The sequence below is a fragment of the Myotis daubentonii genome, chromosome 15 (genome assembly GCF_963259705.1).
Source record: "Myotis daubentonii chromosome 15, mMyoDau2.1, whole genome shotgun sequence".
Lineage (NCBI taxonomy): Eukaryota > Metazoa > Chordata > Mammalia > Chiroptera > Vespertilionidae > Myotis > Myotis daubentonii.
Genome location: NC_081854.1, coordinates 56,544,566 through 56,563,560, shown reverse-complemented (window position 1 = coordinate 56,563,560; position 18,995 = coordinate 56,544,566). Strand labels below are relative to the sequence as shown.

Genomic DNA, 18,995 nt, shown 5'->3' with positions numbered 1-18,995 from the left:
GAGAGAGACACATCCATTGGCCACCACATTAAAATTTTTATTTTTTAAAATTGATTTTTAGAGAGAGAAAGGGAGAGGGAGAGAGAGAAACATCCATGAGAGAGAAACATCATGGATCAGCGGCCTCCTGCACGCCTCCTACTGGGGATCCAGCCTGCAACTGGGCCCTGGCAGGGAATGGAACCAGTGACCTCTTGGTTCATGGGTCCAAGCTCAACCACTGAGCCAAACCGGCCGGACTCTTTTAACTAAAAAAAAATTTAAAAAATGGACAGGGCCACTCTAAGGCGTGGGCAGAAAGGGAAGACGGAGTCTCCATTTCACAGATGCTGAAACTGAGGCTCTCACAGAGAATGCAGTCCCAGGGCAGAGTGGGTTTCTTTCCCCCACACCCAGGCTGCCCTGTTCCAGGACGAGCCTAACCACAGGCCTCCGATGTCCCCCCAGCAGAGCGGGCATTCTCTCAGGGAGCCACAAAGGTGGGGTGGAACCCCTGGATGTCGCCCTCCCCTCGCGGAGACCTCCCCAGACAAAACAAACAAGCCCCTGGTTCTGGCGAACTGCAGCAGGGAGCGGAAACCAAGGAAGATCAAAGACCCGGCGGTTACCCCCTTCCGGGCCGCGCAGCTGGCGGCGCGCCCTGACCCCAGGCGGGCACCCACAGGCCTCCCGGCTGCGGGATCCGAGCGATCGGCAGCAACGCTCGTCTCCCGGACACTTGTCGCTGCCAGGAGTGGGCTGGGTGCACAACTGGCTGTGGGCGCGGTGGGAGCTTCGCCTGGACTCTCACATCAAGACCTAGAGGTGACACCGGGGCGTGCGCGAGTAGGAAGCGCGCGCAGGCAGGTCGTGGTTAGACTGGGAAGGGGCATTGCAGCCAGCGGCGTGCAGCAGGCGCCGGCGCCCATCTCAGTCTCATCACCTGCAAACCGGAGCCTCCGAGTCTCGCCCAGCCGCTTCCAGGGAGCAGAGCGGAGGGAGGCACTGGACTGGGAGCGACAGGAGCGCAGGACCTCGGAGGGCGAGGGCGTGTGTCCCCAGGAGCCTGCTGGCCGGAGCCTCCACCCAGGTCCCAGCCCGCGTCCCTAGCCCCCGGCACCCGGCTGGGGGACCTGCACCGCCGCCTGGAGGGGGCGCTGTGGCAGGCTCGCAGCGTCTGGCCGCGCCCCGCCCCCAGCCCGCTGACCACGCCCCCACCGCTGCTGACCACGCCCACGTCCCGCCCCCTCGGCGGCCCGCCTCGCCTTTGATGCGCCGCGCCTGGCCAATGGGCGCGCGGGGAGGCGCGGGCCGCGGCGGCGGGCTGGGGGCTCGGCGCGCCCGGGCGTCAGTCGGGCCGCGGCGACGGCGGCAGGAGCTGGTCCCGGCGCCGCCTCGGGCTCCGCTCGGCTCGGGCGCTGCTCCCGGAGGAGGAGGAGAGCCAGGCGAGGGGCGGCGAGCCGCGGGGCCCGCGGGCCGGGCGCATGGCTTAGGACGCCCCCGCCCGCCGCGCGCCCAGCATGGGGAAACTTCACTCCAAGCCGGGTCAGTGCCCCCGCCGCGCGCCGCCCCCGGGCCCCCGCCGCCCTCGCCTCCGCGACCGCTAACTCTCTGCCTCTCCTTTCTTTCCGGCTCCCGCCGCCGCCGCCGCGCGCGATGTGCCTGCAGCCGCCGTGTGCAAGCGCAGGGAGAGCCCGGAAGGTAGGGGCGCTCGGGGCACGGACGGGGGAATGGATGGAATGGCCCAGCCCGCGGGATCTCATTACCAGGGCCACCCCCACCCCAGCTCTGGCCACCAGCCCCGCAAACCCGCTCCTGGAGCAGCCTTCGCGCCCCGTCTCTGTCCCACCCACCCCTCCCCGCGGTCCTGCGCTCCCTCTTCGGAGCCTCAACCCCTCCTCTCGCGGTCCCCGCCCTCCACGCTCCCTGCGCCCTCTCTTCAGACCTCCAAGCCCCTGTCCCCTCTCTTCCAGGCCCCCAGCCCCCTCTCCCGAGGTCGTGGCTCCTGCGCCCCCTGCGCTCCTTCCCCTGACCCTCAGTTCGCCTGGTCCCATGTTCATGCACCGCCTTCAGACCCTCCCCCCTCTCCTCAGTGGTCCTGTCCTCCGGGGGGCTCGCTCTTCTGTTCCCCACACCCTTCCTCCTTGGGAGGGTACTGCTCCCCCTTCTCCTGATTGCCTGGGTGGGTCTCTCAGCCCCCTCCCACTCCCCTGCTCGGCAGCGCCCACCAGTCCCCCCTCTCTCCGGTAACTTTGGGCCCAGAGGCCGGACTCAGGGGCTTGTGTCCTCCCGCCCAGGTGACAGCTTCGCCGTGAGCGCTGCCTGGGCCCGGAAGGGCATTGAGGAGTGGATCGGGAGGCAGCGCTGCCCGGGCGGCTCCGGACCCCGACAGCTGCGGGCGGCGGGCACTGTCGGCAGAGGAACCCGGGTACGATCCCCACACACCCCTTTTTCAACCTCGGAGATGGGTCTCCATACCCACCCACCCCAACGTTTAGCACCCTGTTGGCACAGCTAAGCCCAGAATCCCTTCTCAGCTGCCCCTGGCCCCCAACATGCCCCCTTGCCCCAGGCCTGCAGGAACTTTAGCGGTGACAGGGGTGGCAGTCCTGTCTGGTTGGGGACGGGTCCTAGGTGAGGAGGTGGTGCAGGTCCAGCTGAGCTGGGAGACTTGGGGCCCTGCTCTGACTCCCTCTGTGGCCAGCATTCAAAGGTGGACTGAGTGGTGGGGCTGGGGAGAGAGCAGGTATGGAGGGGTGTCGGGGACGGTGCTGGCTTCCAAATATGTTCCGTGTGTCTGCATCCATCAGTCCCATCTGCCCGGGAGCCTGTAGGTCAGGCTGCCATCTGGGTGGCAGAGCTTGGGGGCCACTGAGAGCCGGTGGACCCCCCAGCTTGGCCCAGGAGGAGGAGAGAGAGAGTGCGCCTCATTCGGCTCCAGCCGGGGCCCCCTCTTGAGGTCCCCGCGGTGGGATAGTCCCTGGGAAGCGGTAGATGTGACAGGGAGTGAGTCCAGCGCAGCGCCCGGCCTGGGACTGGCGTTCACAGAGGCCCTCGGAGCTCCGAGCGCTGCACGGGCTCTCAGATGGTCTGCGTGGAACTCCGGCGAGCCCAGATCAAAGCATGGATCCACTTTTTGATGTGACATTTAATTTTTTTTTTTAACTTTGAGGGGAACAGGCTGAGTCTCTGGTCTGGTTGGTCTTGTCCACCGGCTGGGGAGGGGCCAGTGGAGTTCTCAGATGCGTGTGTGTGTGTGTGTGTGTGTGTGTGTGTGTGTGTGTGTGTGTGTTTGAGCGGCCGGACCTGGGCTGGGTGCCGCTCGGTGGCAGGGACCAGTGTTGGGAAGTGAGGCCACGTCTGGAATCACCTGTGATTCTGGGAGAAGCTCCCATCTGCCCCTCCGCCACCTCCGCTTCCTGAGCTGGGCCTTTCTCGTCCGCCTGTCTCTGCATCCCGAGGCTGGGCTGGGACTAGAGCTGCTGTCTGTCCCCTGGTCCAGGTCAGAACGTGGTGGGTGGGGCTCTGTCGCTAGGGCCCTTTAAAAGCAGACCTGCAAGCTTCCCCGCCTCCCCCCAGCGTCGCTAGTTTATGATCTACATCTTTGTTTTAAAGCCCCATGAAAACGATCCGATCGAGCCACATGAACAAACCCATTTGTGGCCCAAGACAGAGGCCGACTGAGTGGATTTCCATTAATCAAGTTAGGGGTTTCTTCCGCCTGTTTATTTTTACAAAGTATTCCTGCAGAATGACATTTTTTTTGGGTAGGCCCTCCCCTCCCCCCCTCCCATTCCCCCCTTTTCCTAAACTGCCAGGCAGCTTGCTCCATGCTTTAGGGGAAACTTGAAATACATCGCGGGCTTACTTCAACCGACTTTTATCTTCAAAGCCGTAACAAATGTTCCCCGCATGTTTTTGGTGGGTCTCCTTGGCATCCAGTCCTGGAGGATGGGAGGGAGGAGGAAGGAAGGAGAGAAAAACAAAAGTCTGTCGTTTTTAATTAAATAGTGGTGTTCCCAGCAAAAGGAATGCGAGCCAGTAAAAGTTGCCATGGGGGGAAGTGAGGGAGGGCGGGAGGGGCCCCGGCTTAAGTCGGTGGCTTTGGTGAAGTCACGGAATTGTGCTGCCTGGTTTCTTCCCCCAGCTGAGGACAGCACGGGACGGCCTGCCCCTCCCTTCCGCAACGCCCCCCTTCTCCTCCCTCCCCCCCTCGTCTCAGAGAAACACTGAGGGGTCATTACTGTTTGTTCAAAGCACTTTTGAAGATGTGAGACATCGAACCATGAGCGTGACATATGTTGGGTGGTGGGTGGAGGGTGGGGGGTGGGGGGTGGGGGTGGGGGGTGGGCTCTGCCCTCAAGATATTAAGGGGAGGGGACCTCTGCTCCTTAGAGTTGTGCTTTGTGACTGGGATCCAGACACCTGGCTTCGCACCGGCCCAGGCCCAGCTGCTGAGCCTGCAGAGGGGGCGTGGCGCGTGCACCCGGGGAGAGGTCACGTGAGCCCGAGGTGGGGGCCTGCACGGTGATTTCAGGTGGTACCTGGAGGGATATGTTTCATCCTGACAGTCCGCTTTCCTTTTATCCCAAGCAAAAGAACTAGGACATCAAACCGTGGTGTCACGGACATCCTTGCTTAGGATGAAGCTGAAAGGGAGAGTCTAAAGGTGACTCCCAGAAAAGGAATGAAGTGCCAGGGGTCAAAATGGCGACTGTGGGAACGGAATGCCCAAAGTCTGGGAGACAGGAACGGGATGTGGGGGGGGGGGGGTGGGCAGCCCTCAGTCTAGTTTCTCTCCGTGACTCCCAGAGGCAGGGGGAGGGGGCGGCAGGCTCTCCCGTTATGTCATCAGGACGTGGCAGGTGTGGGCTCCAATGTCTGCGGCTCCGAGGGCTGGCAGGGGTGCCCCCACCCGCCCCAGGCCTGCCTTGGGGTTGGCCTCTGTCTCACCCCCTTCACGGGCCTTTCACCAAAGTTGCTGAGGACACGTTGGTGGCTCATCAATTCTTCGTATGGCAATGATAACTACTACTTATTAAGTGTCTGTATGTGTCAGGCACTTGGCCTACATTCTCTTCATCCTCCCCATAACCTGTGGGGGTGGCAGCCAGCTGGTGGGGACTCTGCCCCTTTCTGGAGCGCTTTCTAGGACGTGGGGAGCCACGTGTGGCCGAGCCCTGAGCCGAGCATCTGCCCAGAGGGCGCTGCACTTGCTGCCTCCCAGAGAGGTGGCAGCCTGCCCGCTGCGAGTGCTTTGGGGTGAGGCACGTTTTGGGGTACACAGAAGCAGGAGGGGCCCCTGCTTGCCCTCGTCCTCCCTGACGGGGCCTGAGTAGCTTAGTAAGTGTTCAGGGTAGGTCCGAGTCACAGGCAAGGCCCTGGGGTGCCGGAGGGGAGCCCTGCTGGCCCCAGCCCAAACCCATCTTCCCGAATGCAAAAGTGGACGAGGCCAGGCTCTGCCACAAGAGCTGCTCACCTTGGACGAGCCATGTCACCGTCCTACACCTCAATGGGCTCATCTGCAAAATGGGTATAAGAACATCCTCATCCCTGGTTGGGTTACGGCAGATGACGCTTCAAAACCGGAGGGTCACTGAGACACGGGGAGCGGTGGAGATGGGGGGGCCCAGATTATGAGAGCAGAGTCCCCCCCCACCCCGCCCCTAACACTGTAGACTCACTTGGAGGGACACCAGCTAAGGCTGTGGCTTCTCTCCTCTCCGTGGGTTCAAGGTCAACTCCCAGGGAACATGAGCTCAGGGGAGAGAAATAATGAAGGGGAGGTGCACAAGTCCGACGAGAGAATAGCCATAAGGCGAGCAGTTGTGTGCCCCCCAGCAGTGTGCTCAGCGACGAGAACTGAAATAAGCACAGGAAGGGGTGACAGGATGGTCCTGGAGGCAGGAGGCAGCCACAGGCGGCTGCGGAGGAAAACCAGTGCACCTTTGGGGTCTGGAAGCCGTAATGGGTGAAAGAAGAGAGCTTAGCAACGTGGCGACGTCGCTGGGACAGCCCTGAGTAGCAGGGCGGGTGCGCCTGTGTGCACGCTCCCGTGTGCGCACGTGTGCTCGCGTGTGCGCACGGATTGAAGTGGGCCGCCCCCCACCCCGTGTGGCCCTTCTGTTCTTCTGTGCAGGAAGCCGAGTCCGGTGCCGGCGGGGCTGCCTGGAGCAGAGGTGCTGCCAGGCCGTGCGGGGCTGTGATGAGGGGACACCCAGTGCGTTTTGCTTTTTGGGGGAGATCGGAGGGCACAGGCCGGGTTGCGGCCCGCAGGTCCCCGTGGGGCTGGGCGCTGAGGTTGGAGGCGGGCCCAGCTGCCGCCGGAGCGATGGATTCCCGGGGAATTACCCTTGAATGATACCAGTTGGCACAATTAAAAGGCCCCATGTCTTCAGCATATGGAAAGTGTTAGGCCTCCTTACGTGGTTTCAAAGCTATGTGCCGGGAGGTGGACTTGACATTTGAGGTAAAGCATAAATTAAATATTTGGTGTTTTGGAATTAAAAGATGATTTGCTTTGAGGCTGGCGGAGGCATGTGGGCCTCCGCTCGCTGGCATCTCGAGTGCTCCCCGAGGGTCTCCCCTGGCCATGGCACCCAGGCCAGCGTCGCAGCCCCGCCCGGGAGCTTTCTTCCCCCCTGCCCCCAGGGAGTCGGGAGGAGGGCCGGGCAGCCCGGGCTGGGCACCGTGCCAGGGTGGCTTCTGGTTTCCAGCAGCCTGCGCCCCTCAGGATGCTGCGTGTGGCGCCGTCCCCCTCGGAGAGCGTTAGGCCTGGAGGGGTGTCCCGTCCTCCCCTGGAAACTCTCCTTTGAGAAGGAGGCCTGCTCCCTGAGACCCGCCCTGTGCGTATTTCAGTCTCCTGGACTCGGGAACAGTCCCCTGCTTTTGCATTTTTTAAAAAAATATGTTTTTATTGGTTTCAGAGGGAAACGGAGAGGGAGGGAGAGAGAGAGAAACATCCATGATGAGAGAGAGTCATGGATCGGCTGCCTCCTGCACGCCCCACACTGGGGATCGAGCCCACCACCCGGGGCTGTGCCCTGACCGGGACTCGAACCCTGACCTCCTGGTGCCTAGGCAGACGCTCAACCACGGAGCCATCCGGGCAGGGCATGCATTTGCGTTCTGTACAAACTGTGATAAACCGGGGACAAGCTGAACCCGAGACAACTGCTGCGTGTTGGGCGAGCTCCTCTCCCAGTGGGGACGACAGTGAGGGGAGAAGGTGGGTGACGGATGGACAGAAGGTGTTCCTCTGTACCGGGAGGCTCAGGCTCCACGCTCAGGGACTGAGCTGTCCGCTTGTGAGCTTAAAAAAGCAAGGCCGAACCGTCAGCGAGGACAGAGTGGCTTTCTGGGTAACACGTCTGCCCTGTGGGAGCCCCAGGGCACATAGTGGGCACTCACACACTGCTTGCTGAATGAACGAGGGAATGAATGAATGAACGAACGAACGGACGGAGGAGAGATTAGGTCACCATCCCTGCCTCCTCCTCCCCCAGCCCCTTCCCCTGCCCGATGGCAGTGGATGGAGGAGTCAGTGGGTTAGGCCTTCTCCTTCAGGCACTCAGCTCTTAATCACTAGCCACAATGAACTGTCATTCACTGTGAATTCCCTCGCCCGGCCGAGCATTGAGATACGGTATCGAGTAGGAGAGGCGTGGCCCCTGGCCTCCTGCGGCTTCCGGTCTAAAAAAAGAGGCAAGAAAGCGGCACGTTGACCGGCCACCACGCATGAGACGCTGTGAGGCGGCGTTTCAGCCCAGACCTGAAAGCCGTGGCGGCAGGGGTGGGCAGAGGGTGGCACGTGTGCAGGGAGGGGCCCTGGCGCTCTCCTCCGTGGGAACGGGTGGCGGTCGGGCTGGGCATCCAGAGGGGAAGTGGGTGCCACCTGTCTCCGAGCCTGCGGGGACTGGACCTCTCTCCTGGTGCGCGGTCTTTCTGGAAAGCCCTGTGCCTTCGTGGCTCTCGGCAGGTTGCGCTGTTCCCCGGGACAGGTGTGCGGGATCGAGCAGGTGGCCAGTCAGCGCGCCGCCCCAGCCACCAGCAGGCGCCTCGGAGCTGGTTACTGGGGAGTGTCACGTGCGTGGGGACATTCCTCCAGCTGTTCAGATGGACCGGTGACCCCCGCTGCCCTGTGGGTGGGAGAGGGGGAGTCGAAGCGGGAGGGGGAGGTGGGGGGCCTGAGGGGCTGGGATTGGCTGGCCGAGGGCCAGGAGCCTAGAGGAGTGACAAGACAACCCCAGAGCGAGCTCACCCTGCTGGCACTGCCGGGAGCCCAAGGGAAGGGCGGCCTTGCCTCGGTTTACCAGATGTGTCCCAGGAAGGGGAGCTCAGGGCGACCCGCAGGCCCGTGGGCAGCGCCGCCATCTGCGAGCTGCTGGCTCTGGTGTCAGGACCCCACAGCCTCCTAGTCCGGGGCTTCTTGCAGCCTCGCTCTCCGGCTGTGGGTTCCCAATGTGCTTTGGTTTAGGAACTTTTGGAATTTTTAGGCCACTTGTTGGATTCCAAAGCAGGCACTTCTGGCTGCCTCCCCGGCTTCCCTCTCTCTCTTTTTTTTTCACTCACACATGTTCTTTTTGTGGCTCTTGTCTCTCACAGACATTCTTTCTCTTCCTCTCGCTCTCACTCTCCCCCTCCCGGCCACCCCCCCTCCGCTCTCCCCGAGGAAGGAAAAACTTCAGACTCGCACAAACAAACTATCTGCCATTCCATGTGCGGGAGAACTGAGGCAGGAGCCCAGCGTCCCCGGGAAGACGCGCCAGCGCGAGCTGAAGGCCTCGGTTGTTTCATCTGGAAGGCGCCCTTTGATGTCGCCGTGCTCCGTTTATGCTGGGACGCTGCCTGCTCCTTTATGGCTGGCTGCAGCCTCTCCCCGCGACGAGCGGCCGGCGGGCTCCTTCAGGGCGGAGGGAAAGCCGGCTCAGTCCCCTAGGCCAGGCCCAGCGAGGCCGCCGCTCCTGCCAAGCCCAGGTGGGGTGGAGGGCCTTTTCCAAACAAGCGTGCCCAGAGACATAAGTGATTCTTTGATAACTTCCCGGGAACGCGGAGGGGGCTGTTTATCCGCCTGGGCCCCTGCCCGGGGCTCGCAGCGAAGCCTCAGGTGCCGCCGCTGAAGTCATCCTCGGCCCCAGAAAGGTGGCACCGCGGGCTCTCGCCAGGGCTGGCCCCGGCGTGTGTTTGCTTAGAGGGCACCGTGCAGTTGGTCCGGGCTTTGCTTTCCTTACTCGGCGAGCCACGTGGGCTGCGGCCCGTGTGTGTGGCCTTGTGTGTGTGTGTGTGTGGCCGACGCCTTTCAGAGGACCCCCGGGAGCGGGTGGGCTTCCCAGTGGGGTGGCATCCGCTGGAGGGGCCCTCCCTTCTTTGGTTTGGGTTTTCCAGCTGAGGAGCAGGAGAAGGCACTTAGTCTAGTCCAGCAACTACCTATTGAATGCACTCTATTCGAGTCATCTGCGCGTCGGTGCAGGACACCGGGGACCCGCTTTCGGCCAGGTACACATTCGCTCTCTCAGTCGAGGGTGGTCCTCGTTCTCCTGGAGCTTACACTCCAGTGGGAAGTATTTTTAAAAACAAATTTCACAGTCTAAGTTGGGATATATGTGCCTCAGAGGAGGAGAGCTGGGTGCGTTGAGAACATGTAATGGGGACCAGACCTAATTGGGTGGCTGTTCACTCCCCAGATCTCTGAGGGTGCTCAGGGTGTTGTGGAAACTATGAGGAACAGGACATAGTTCCTGCCTCAGAGAACTTAGCGTTCAGAGGGACTAAACGTTCGTCTTTGCCTCGCATTGATTTTTCTTATCTTATTGCGTTGGTTACCATCTCCTGCACTGCTTAGTAACCGTTAATGATGCTCACTGCTGATCCACCTAAGAGAGCTTTCTTCAACACATGGCTTGCTAAGAGTTTTTGTAAAAGCGGGAATGATTATTGAACTGCTGCTGGGGCGTTGATGGAGGTCGCCATTCTTCCCGAACGTATGATCTGTGTGCGTGATGGGCATCGCTAGATTTCCTAGCGCGCAGCTGTCTGCACTCCTAAGTCCTCGTCACGATCGATTGCTGTTTTACAGTGTTTCTCTGTTTGATCCGCTTATATGTTATGTAGGAGTTTTGTATGGAAACTCATGTTAGATTGTTTGGCTCATAGTTTGGAAAGATGGATATGGAGCAGTGAAGGCCATGTTAAGGGACGACCAGAGGGTGCTCTGGGGACACTGAGGGTCCATGGCAGCAAGTGGCCACTGGTCTAGGGTCAGAGGTGGTCTCGAAGGAGCTGGGATTCAAGTCCAAAGGTGAACGGGGGCAGAGCGGTGGTGAGCAAGGCCAGGGGCGGGGACGTGGAAGAGCACGCTGAGTGTCTGCTGGGTGGACTGGCGGCGCATGGGGAAGGCAGCTGGACATCTGAGAGGCTGATTGGAGCTCTGCCCCTGGTTTGTAGTAGTTTCCTTTTTGCTCTTGACCTCTAAGGAGGGGAAAGCAACAGGGTCAAGGTCAAACCACCCCAGACCAGGCTCCCTCTGGAAGCCAGACATGGAGGGGCACCCCTAACCAGCTCCCCTAAGCCCGCTCCATGGAGCCGCCTTGAGCCATCGCTTCTGTGCAAGGGGCCAGCCCACATGGCTTTCTGGAGTTAGAAAAACATCGTCGTCGGGGCTGTGGTCTTCCCCGCCCTCCCCTGCGGCCTGAGGGTAGACGGGCCCATCCTGCTCAATGGGGCCCTTTCCGCTCCGTCTGTTCTCTCCAGGTCCCAGCTCTGTACTCAAGACCAGGGCCTTGGCAGCATGTGGCAGACCACCAAACAGCCTGCCTCCTGCACGCCCCCTACTGGGGCTTGAGCCCACATGCCAAGCATGTGCCCTGACCGGGAATCGAATCGAGACCTCCTGGTTCATAGGTCAACGCTCAACCACTGAGCCCTGTCCCTGAAGCCCTCTGAGTTAGAGCCTCTCTGTACCAGCTGCTGGGGATCCCGTAGGAAAGCTGGGGGGCGGGGGTACAGGCTGTGGGCAGGGCTCGGGCGGGGATGGCACTCCCCACGTGTAGACTGCGGATCCAGCGCGTGGCCCTGTGGAGAAGCTGGCACAGTTCCTGGCTGTGCCAAGCTCTCAGTCCACGTCCGTCTCCTCCTATGCCCTTCCCCATGGCTGTGGCTCCTTAAACCTACAAGTAGCCTCAGCGCGTTCCTGACAGTCATGGCCCCCCGGCCCCTCTCCCAGGGAGGAAGGGGCTGTGACAGGCCCTCTGCACTGCGCGCGCCCCCAGAACTTCCTGTGATGGTGGGAATTCCCCGTCTGCTCCGCCCTGGCTGGGAGCTGTTAGCCACCCGAGGCTCTGAGCGCTTGGGATGCGGCTACTGCGGCCAGGAGCTGAATGTAAATATATTTTATTTGGATCAGTTTAACTGTCAATTTAAATAGCACAGCTCTGGATCGATGGAGAAGACCTTGGCACCGCAATGCAGCTGGCTAACCCTGATCCTACTGTAACCCTAACCCTAATCCTAACCCAACCCACACCCTAACTGTAACCACAGCGCAGCGAACCCCCGTCCTGTGGCCATCCAAGGAGTTGCTTGCAGCAGGTGGTGGTGGGAAGAAAGCTCCGCCCCCAGAAGCCCTGGTGAAACCTCTTGGGTGCTTCCCAGCCCCTGGGAGCCATGGCTCTGCTCCCGCGTGGAAGGAGGCAGCCCTGGCTGGTCACCAACATGTCAATGATGGGAAGGGTCGTGGGGCTCCTTCCGGGGGGCGGGTTGGAGCACCTTCTCCCGGTGTCATCAGTCGGGGCCTCCTGACCTTGGAGGTGCTGCCTGGCACCTGCCTCTGGGCGCTGGGTGCTGGGTGCTGGGTGAGGGCTCTCCCCTTGGCTGTGGTCTGGGTGCTGCCGGCAAAGCCCCCGGCTGGGGCGGGAACAGCGCCGGACAGGGCCTGCTTTCTCCAGGGGCGGGAGCTGGAGTGCACGCGGAGCTTTGTGGTTGGCGGAGTCTTCCTCACGGTGGCTTGTCGGGCAGTCGCTATTTGCAGAAACCGGATCTCTTGTCAGTCCCTGGGGAAACGCAGGCTGCGAGGTCTGAGGTCCGAGGTCCATGGGGCAGGTTGTGTGTGGCTCCTGCCGTATCCTCAGGCTTTTTGCACTGTGAGGCCCGGGGCACAGGCTCAGAGGACGTTTGGCAGGTGAATGAGTGGGTCTCAGAGGGGCCTGGCAGCTTGGTTGGGGGGGCTCAGAGCCTCAGAGGGGGCAGGGACTTGGGGCCTGGCCCCCCACATCCCTGATGCTTCTCTCAGATTCCTGCTGCTCTGGGCCGTGGGAGAGCACCCTGCTTGCTTCTCCCCTGAGCTCTTCTCTTGCGGGAAATAAAGGAAGTCATGTCCTGGCAAAAAGCAACAGGGAAGCAAGTTCAAATCAACCCTAAAGGGGATGCAAGAAGAGGAAGCCCCTCCGTCCACCGGGTCCACCGGCCTCCCAGTGCCCCCTCCCAGGTGCCCATGGTCTGAGTTTTGCTCGCCGTGCCCGGCACTGACCGCGGGAGCCCTCGCAGCCCGCAAGACGGGGAAGGGTTGGTGTTGGTAGGTTTACTGAAAAGCTCACTGAAGATGAAGAACCGTAAAAAAGCGATTGAGGCCTTACGCATTTTAACGCACGCTGCATGCTATCATCTGGTTCTGCACCTGGCTCTTTTAACTTCACAGAGTCTCTTGGAAATCCTCCCACATCCGCGCATATAATCTCACTGCCCTGTACTCTCAGGCCTCCCATGTGAGGCTGGACCGCGCTTCATGACACGGGCCCCGGTCAGTGGGCCGCGTTAGATCCATGGTGTGGGTTTCTGTGGCTGTGCTTCTGCACCCCACTCCCTCCCCACTCCACCCTCCCACCCCCCGCCACTCACACACCGCACACCGTGATGTCATCACCGTGGGTGGCTTTACTACCTTCCCGGCAAAGCCCACTCTCCCCCAGGTTTTGTCTTCAAAACCCGGGAGGGAAGCGGCTGTGGAGGAATTTGCGGTTGAGCGTGGTCTTTCTCAACTGTTTTACACGAAGGCACGTTATTGGCTCGTGTGACGGGGAAGTTCACGGGGGATTGGATTCAGGTACCGCTGGATCCTCAGGCCCTGGCTCTGTCCCAGGGCCCTGGTCTGTGCCTTCAGCTCTGGTTCTTTTGGGTCGGCTCCATTCTCAGACAGAGTCCCGGGCGGTGGTAGTGTGCCCCCACCAGCGTGGGCTCCCACCTCCGGCTGGAAGAGAGGGTCCCAGCTGAAGCCCAATGAAGCCGGGCCTTCATTGTTTAGATGGGCCACATGCCTGTTCCATAACCGATCTCCGTGCCTCTGACGGTCCTGGGGCACATGGCCTCATGGAGTGGGGGCTGGGATTAGCGCCCTCAAACCTCAAGGACAAGGGAGGTAGAGGGTGGGTGGTTCCAAAGAAAAACCACCGGTGAGGAGAAGGCTGTGGAGTGCCCGCTGGGTGGATGGAATGAACATCTATCTGCACAGCCTGGCCCCAGGCGCGGGGCTCGCTGCCCGCAGCTCCGGTCAGCAGCTGGCCAGCAGGGTGGGAACAAGGCAGCTGACCATCCCGGGAGAACCGCTCCTTGACAGCGGAATCCGCTACTTGACAGCGGATCTTGGAAGAGCCCAAGTGGCTTGCCACCTCCTCCATGCAGCCCACATGGATCACAGCCTTACTTTGAAGCTCCTTGAGGATCAGAGATTCTCAACCCTCAGCGGGTGGGAAACCAACCCTTTGGGGAGCCCGCTAAATCTCACGGCGTCCCCCTCAAATGAATGCTCCTGCACCTTTCACTCCAATTTCAGGGCAGCCACAGCCCCAAGGTTAACAACGCCTGTCTTAGTTGATATGGCTAGTTTTTCAAACCTGATTTTATTAACTTTCTCCCTCATGTGGGTCTCCTCCCAGTGCCAGGGGCACAGAGCTTTGAACCTGGGCTTCAGGTCTGGTTTCTTCGTGTTGGTGTGGGGCCTCAGTTTCCCCATCTGTGAAATGGGGGAAGACTACCCACCTCCTGGAGTCATTTCAAGGGTTAAATGAAAGGGTGCGCAGAGCGGTTTGTGGCGGCCGTAGCGCCCCCAGCAGCTGCCGGAGCTGCCGGGATGTCTGCACGGTTCCCGGTAAACGCACTCTGTCCGGGTCCAGCTCGGCCCCTGGCCACGCTCGGGTGCTACGCGCCGGGTGAAGAGAGACCACCTCTTCGCTCAGGAGTTGCCATGTGATGGATCTCTTTCGCTTCCAGATGGGGAAACTGAGGCCGGGGAGCTCTCAGCGACTTACCCAGGGGTTAGTTGTGAGTGGCTTTACGCTCTGGTTGGAGGGCGCCCCTCACTTCTCATCGGGGCCTCCTGCCTGGACAAGGACCGGCCACAGGTGACAGCTCACCTGTGGCTGATGGCTGCCCGATGGGGCTCCTCCTTCCGGCCCCTGAGCCCCAGCCAGTGGGTCCCCGGCCCGCCTGGCGGGACCCCAAACCCAGGGTGGGGTATTGTTCTGTAGAAATCCGAACCGGTACTTTGCTCTGAGAGTATTAAGACACAAAGTCCCTGTGGTTCGCGGCCAGTTAATCAGAGCGCTGAGGAGGGACTGTGGGCAGACATGACCTCATGGGCTGCCCTGCAGTCGGCCCTGCCATGTTCCGCTCTCCAAGATTTCTGACTTTCAGAAAAGGAGCCACAGATAGAGTTACCCAGCGTTACAGCAATATTTTTCCTGGGCAGGAGATTGCTTTACGGCGAAGGCCAGTTATTTCAGGAGACAAGCAAAGAGCCCTTTCTTCCCGCGTTCCGTGGGGGGAAAGTATTATGCTGGGGGGCCCGCTTCTGGGACCGGCTGTTGGAGAGGCCGGGCCCGGCCGCCTTTCTGGAGTGGGGAGCGGGGGACGTGAGATGGTGCGGGGGCCCCGGGGACCCCGAGGGTGCAGCCCTTTCTCCGAACCCTCCCCGGGGAACTGGCGCAGGTAGAGAAGCCTTCGGGTGCAGGGCAGTGAATGAAGAGGTCAGAGCTGGGCTGTGAGCTGGGCATGCAGGGTGGAGAGGGGGAGAAACGGGAGAAGAGGAGGGGGTCCCCCAGTGTGTGAGGCCCCCCACTGGGGAGACAGCAGGGCTCTGCCATTTGCCAGTGTGACTGGGTCCCCACCCCTCCGAGCCTCAGTTTCCCATGTGTGCATCCGGGATAACAGCTCTCCATCCCGTCGCGTGTCGTCGGTGTTAAACGAGACCGTCCGTGTCATGCGCTTACGGTGCTGTTGACGCCACGCGTGCTGGTGACGGTGGGAGGCGGCCGACGGGCCTCCCTCCATCCTCATCCCAGCTCCGGCCTGTCCTGCGGCTGCCTGGGCTGGAGCCCTCGGCTGCAGGGCGCTGTCTCCTGAGTCCCGAGCGAAGACTTCTGTCTGACTTCCCTCCGTGGACCGTTCTCCCCGGGAAGTTGGGGGAAGACGTGCTGGCTCCATGGTGCTCGGGGAGGGGGTTGACCTTTGCGGATGAAGGTTTTGCCCCCTCCCTTCCCCCCGCCCCCTCGTGGCAGAGGAAGGATGCCTGCCAGGGCTTCTGTTTGTGTCTGGAGCAGCCCTGAGCCTGATAAGGAGGCCCATCCTTGCCCGCTTCTTGCCTCTGACCACGGTCCCTTTCAAGTGGGGCCGCCGGGAGGCTGGACTTATCCCGTCCCCTTCCTCGCCGCCCTGCGCTCTATCGAATGCGAGGCAGAGTTTATCTTGTTCCGCGGGAGATCTGTCGTTCCGGCTTGGGAACGGCGTCCAAGTTTACAGAACGGAGCCTGGTGCCCGGAGCCTTCGGGTAAATATTTTGGGAAGTTGGATTCCGCCGGCTTCAGGGCCCACGGGCTGGGCGGTGGGCGCTTTTCCGGGACTAGATGGCTGAACTTGGACTCTGCTCATACAACGCCCAGGATTCCCGCCTCGTCAGGGCCCCCGCCCCTGAGAATCCAGGCATAGGACTGCCTCACTCCCTGCAAATACACCTGCCCCCCATTATCCTCGGGGCCCCTTTTCTTCCTTCTCCTGCAGCCCCCAACCTTCATTCACCACCCCCGCCCCCGAAGCAGTTAATGTGAATGTAATTGATGTCCAGCATCTGGAAGCCAAACAGGGCAGGGCTTCTCCCCCGGAATTTACAGAGTGACCGGAGTGTCTGAGAGCCTCAGTTTTTCCATCTGGACAATGGGTTGCTGGGATGGATGTAAGACCTGCGCAGCGCTGTGTGCTGAGCGTGGATGTGGCTGGAGGCCCCGGGCCGGTTCTGGGGGTTTCTGCACCGAGAGCGGGTCCTGGTGGCCTTCGCTGGGTCATGGCAGACCCTCCCGGCCATGCGGGCGTCCAGCTGTCAGACAATTGGATTAAAGGAGACCTTCAAGGACTTGGAAATTGTCGGGGGCATGGGAACTGCACACAGCCGCCTTCCAGTACAAAACCAAATTCCCTCTGCAGAGATCACAGTGTGAGACACTCCCACGGTCTTCCTGGGGGAGGAGGCGATGACGATGGTGAGGCCGGTGGGCAGCGTAGCTGGTGGACTGCCCGGAGCGCCAGGGTTGGTGCGAGTGGCGGCCTTGGCGGTTGGCTGGGCGTCCTGGGAGTTTCAGGCGCCTGGAGCCTGTCCCTTCTGCTTGATACCCTGTTGGTGTCACTCACAGGCTCCCAACATAACCGGCCTGTACCTCCCTCTGCATCTCCCTGTGGAACCGCCAGCATCGCGGTCCAGGCTCAGTGACCGCCCCTCCCTGTACGTGTTGCTCAGCTCGGGGCCTGGAGGGGGCCATCTCCCCTCCTTCTGCTGAAGAGCCAATTCTGTGACTCAGTGAGTCGCAAGTTTGTCCCCTGCTCGCGGCTGCCCCCAACCCGGTCTGAGCCCCCATCCGAACCCACTTGGAGGATTCCAACAGCCTCGGGTTGATCTGCTGTGTTTCAGCCAGGCTGCCCTACAGCGCAAATAGGATTTTACAGCGTCGTATTCCTACGTAAATCCCTACAGTGACCTCCCGCGACCTTCAGGGGTGGTGAGGGGCCTTCCCACAGTCTACGAGACCTTCCCACCTCTCATCCCTGCAGCCTCCTCCTCACCATTCGGGTTCCTTTTTGGGCACACCCCCACCCCAGGGCCTTTGCACATGCTGTTCCTTCTGCTTGAGATGCTCTTCCCGGGACTCTTGGCCCGGTTCTCCCCTGCTCACCCGTCAGGACTCAACTTCCACATCCCCACCTCTGAGCAGGCTTCCCGGAGGCCCTGCTCAGAACCAGTTTCCTTCCTCGCCATTGCTCTGCTCCTGCCACATCGTCCTTGTCCTGGTCCTCGTCCTTCTCACCAGCGCTCATCAGTGATTTATTCATGTGGTGACTGGTGACAGCTCACTGCCCGCAGGTGCATCCGCCCTGTGGGGTGGGCCGGTTACCCCAGAGCCCTGGGGCCTGGCACGCTGGGGGGCACGTGCCCAGGAATTCGTGCAGAAGGAAGTTGCTCTGCTGTACACTGTGGACGAGGCCCCTCCGCTCTCTTGGCTGCAACCATGCTGTGTGTGGATGGGGGGTGGCAGGACCCAGGCACTTCCCAGTTGCTCCCATCTTGGACTTTTCTGGGAATTACCCTGGGCTTGGTCTTGGGCCCATGGGTTACTTGGAAGGTTGGGTGTTGCAGGGTCACGTGCCCACCCGCTCCCTTTGTGTTCTGGCTGGGCAGGGTTGGGGGTCTGCTGTGGGGCCCCGGGAATTAGAAATCTTCTGGGGCCTGGCTGCTGTGGCTCAGAGGGTGAGCATCTACCCAGGAACCAGGAGGTCAGGCTTTGATTCCCGGTCAGGGCACAGGCCCGGGTTGTGGGCTTGATCCCCACTGTGGGGTGGGCAGGAGGCAGCCGGTCCATGATTCTCTCTCATCATTGATATCTCTCTCTCTCCCCCTCCCCCCCTTACTCTCTGAAATCAATAAAAATATTTATTAGAAAAAACGAAATCCTCTGTGCACCCACTGGTCCTTCCCTAAATGTGGGTGCTCAGCACCCCGAAGGTCCCTCTTATCCACCAGCGTGGGCGCAGCATGGCGCTGGGGCTCGAGTGAGCCTGCGTCAGGCTGACCTGGGTAGGGCTGCAGAGGCAGAGGGTGCGGACCTCGGGCAGGAGAGGGGGACACTGGGTTCTGGGCTGGGAGAGTTTGGATGCTGCCACCTCCCACTCACGTGACCTTAAGCAGCTTTCCTAACCTCTGAGGCCTCAGTCTCCCCATCTGTAAGATGGGACTAGAGTTGACCCTCCCTCTTGGGGCTGGAGTGTGAGGCCAGTAGACCCGCCCATGAGCCCCCCTGGTGTAGCGAGGTGCTCAGTACGGCTGCTCTGTTACAATTAATGATACTGTTCTTGTGAGGGGGAACGAGATAGAAGTCTTTCTGGAATCTTCCCCCCCCCACCCCCCTTCCCTTCGCCGCTGTGGAAAGGTCTCTGTGGTTTCCTTCCTTCTGGAACCCCCCTGCCTTCAGCCCACCCTCTCCCCGTCCCTCCACTGTCCTCCTGCACCCGTGTGGTCATCAGGTAACTCCTTAGTTTCTCCAGGTGGAGGGTTGCTATGGAGACTTCCTTACGCTGCATTTGCCTGTGGGTGGGTGGATGTCCTGGTACCACCCTCCCCTCCCACCCCCAGGGGCTACGGTCAAGGGCTAAGGGGACACGGGAGGCTCCGTTTGGAGTCTGGGCCCCCATCCCCCCTCGAGCTGCCCTGGGAGCCAGCCAGTGCTTCCCTGGGCCAGAGCAGAACCCTCCGCATGGACCTCCCGCGTGGGCTGTCCTCCTGGTCGGGGCTGGGAGAGGGTCTGCCCTGCAGCCCTTTGGGATCTGAGACTGGGATTGACCCTCTCTGAGCGCAGCTGAGCCCTCCTGAGACAGCTGGCGGCTGTGCCCACACCGCCTCTGGCAGCGGAGTGACGTGGGGGCTTCTCCACCCGGGGCGACTCTGACTCAGTAGTGCCTGTGTCCCTTACGGAAATGGGTCAGGCCCG

General features: G+C 61.3%; 1 protein-coding gene across 1 annotated transcript in view; it reads left to right on the top strand.

The window, feature by feature from the left end:
• Nucleotides 1-1,305: 1,305 nt before the first annotated feature.
• The window catches only part of NKD1 (NKD inhibitor of WNT signaling pathway 1), a 51,711-nt gene continuing 34,021 nt past the window's right edge, over nucleotides 1,306-18,995 (top strand). Inside the window, exons 1-3 of the mRNA XM_059668091.1 lie at nucleotides 1,306-1,524; nucleotides 1,648-1,680; nucleotides 2,277-2,407. Of these exons, the coding sequence (XP_059524074.1) occupies nucleotides 1,500-1,524; nucleotides 1,648-1,680; nucleotides 2,277-2,407 (189 nt within the window). The 5' untranslated portion in view covers nucleotides 1,306-1,499. The remainder of the gene's footprint in view (nucleotides 1,525-1,647; nucleotides 1,681-2,276; nucleotides 2,408-18,995) is intronic.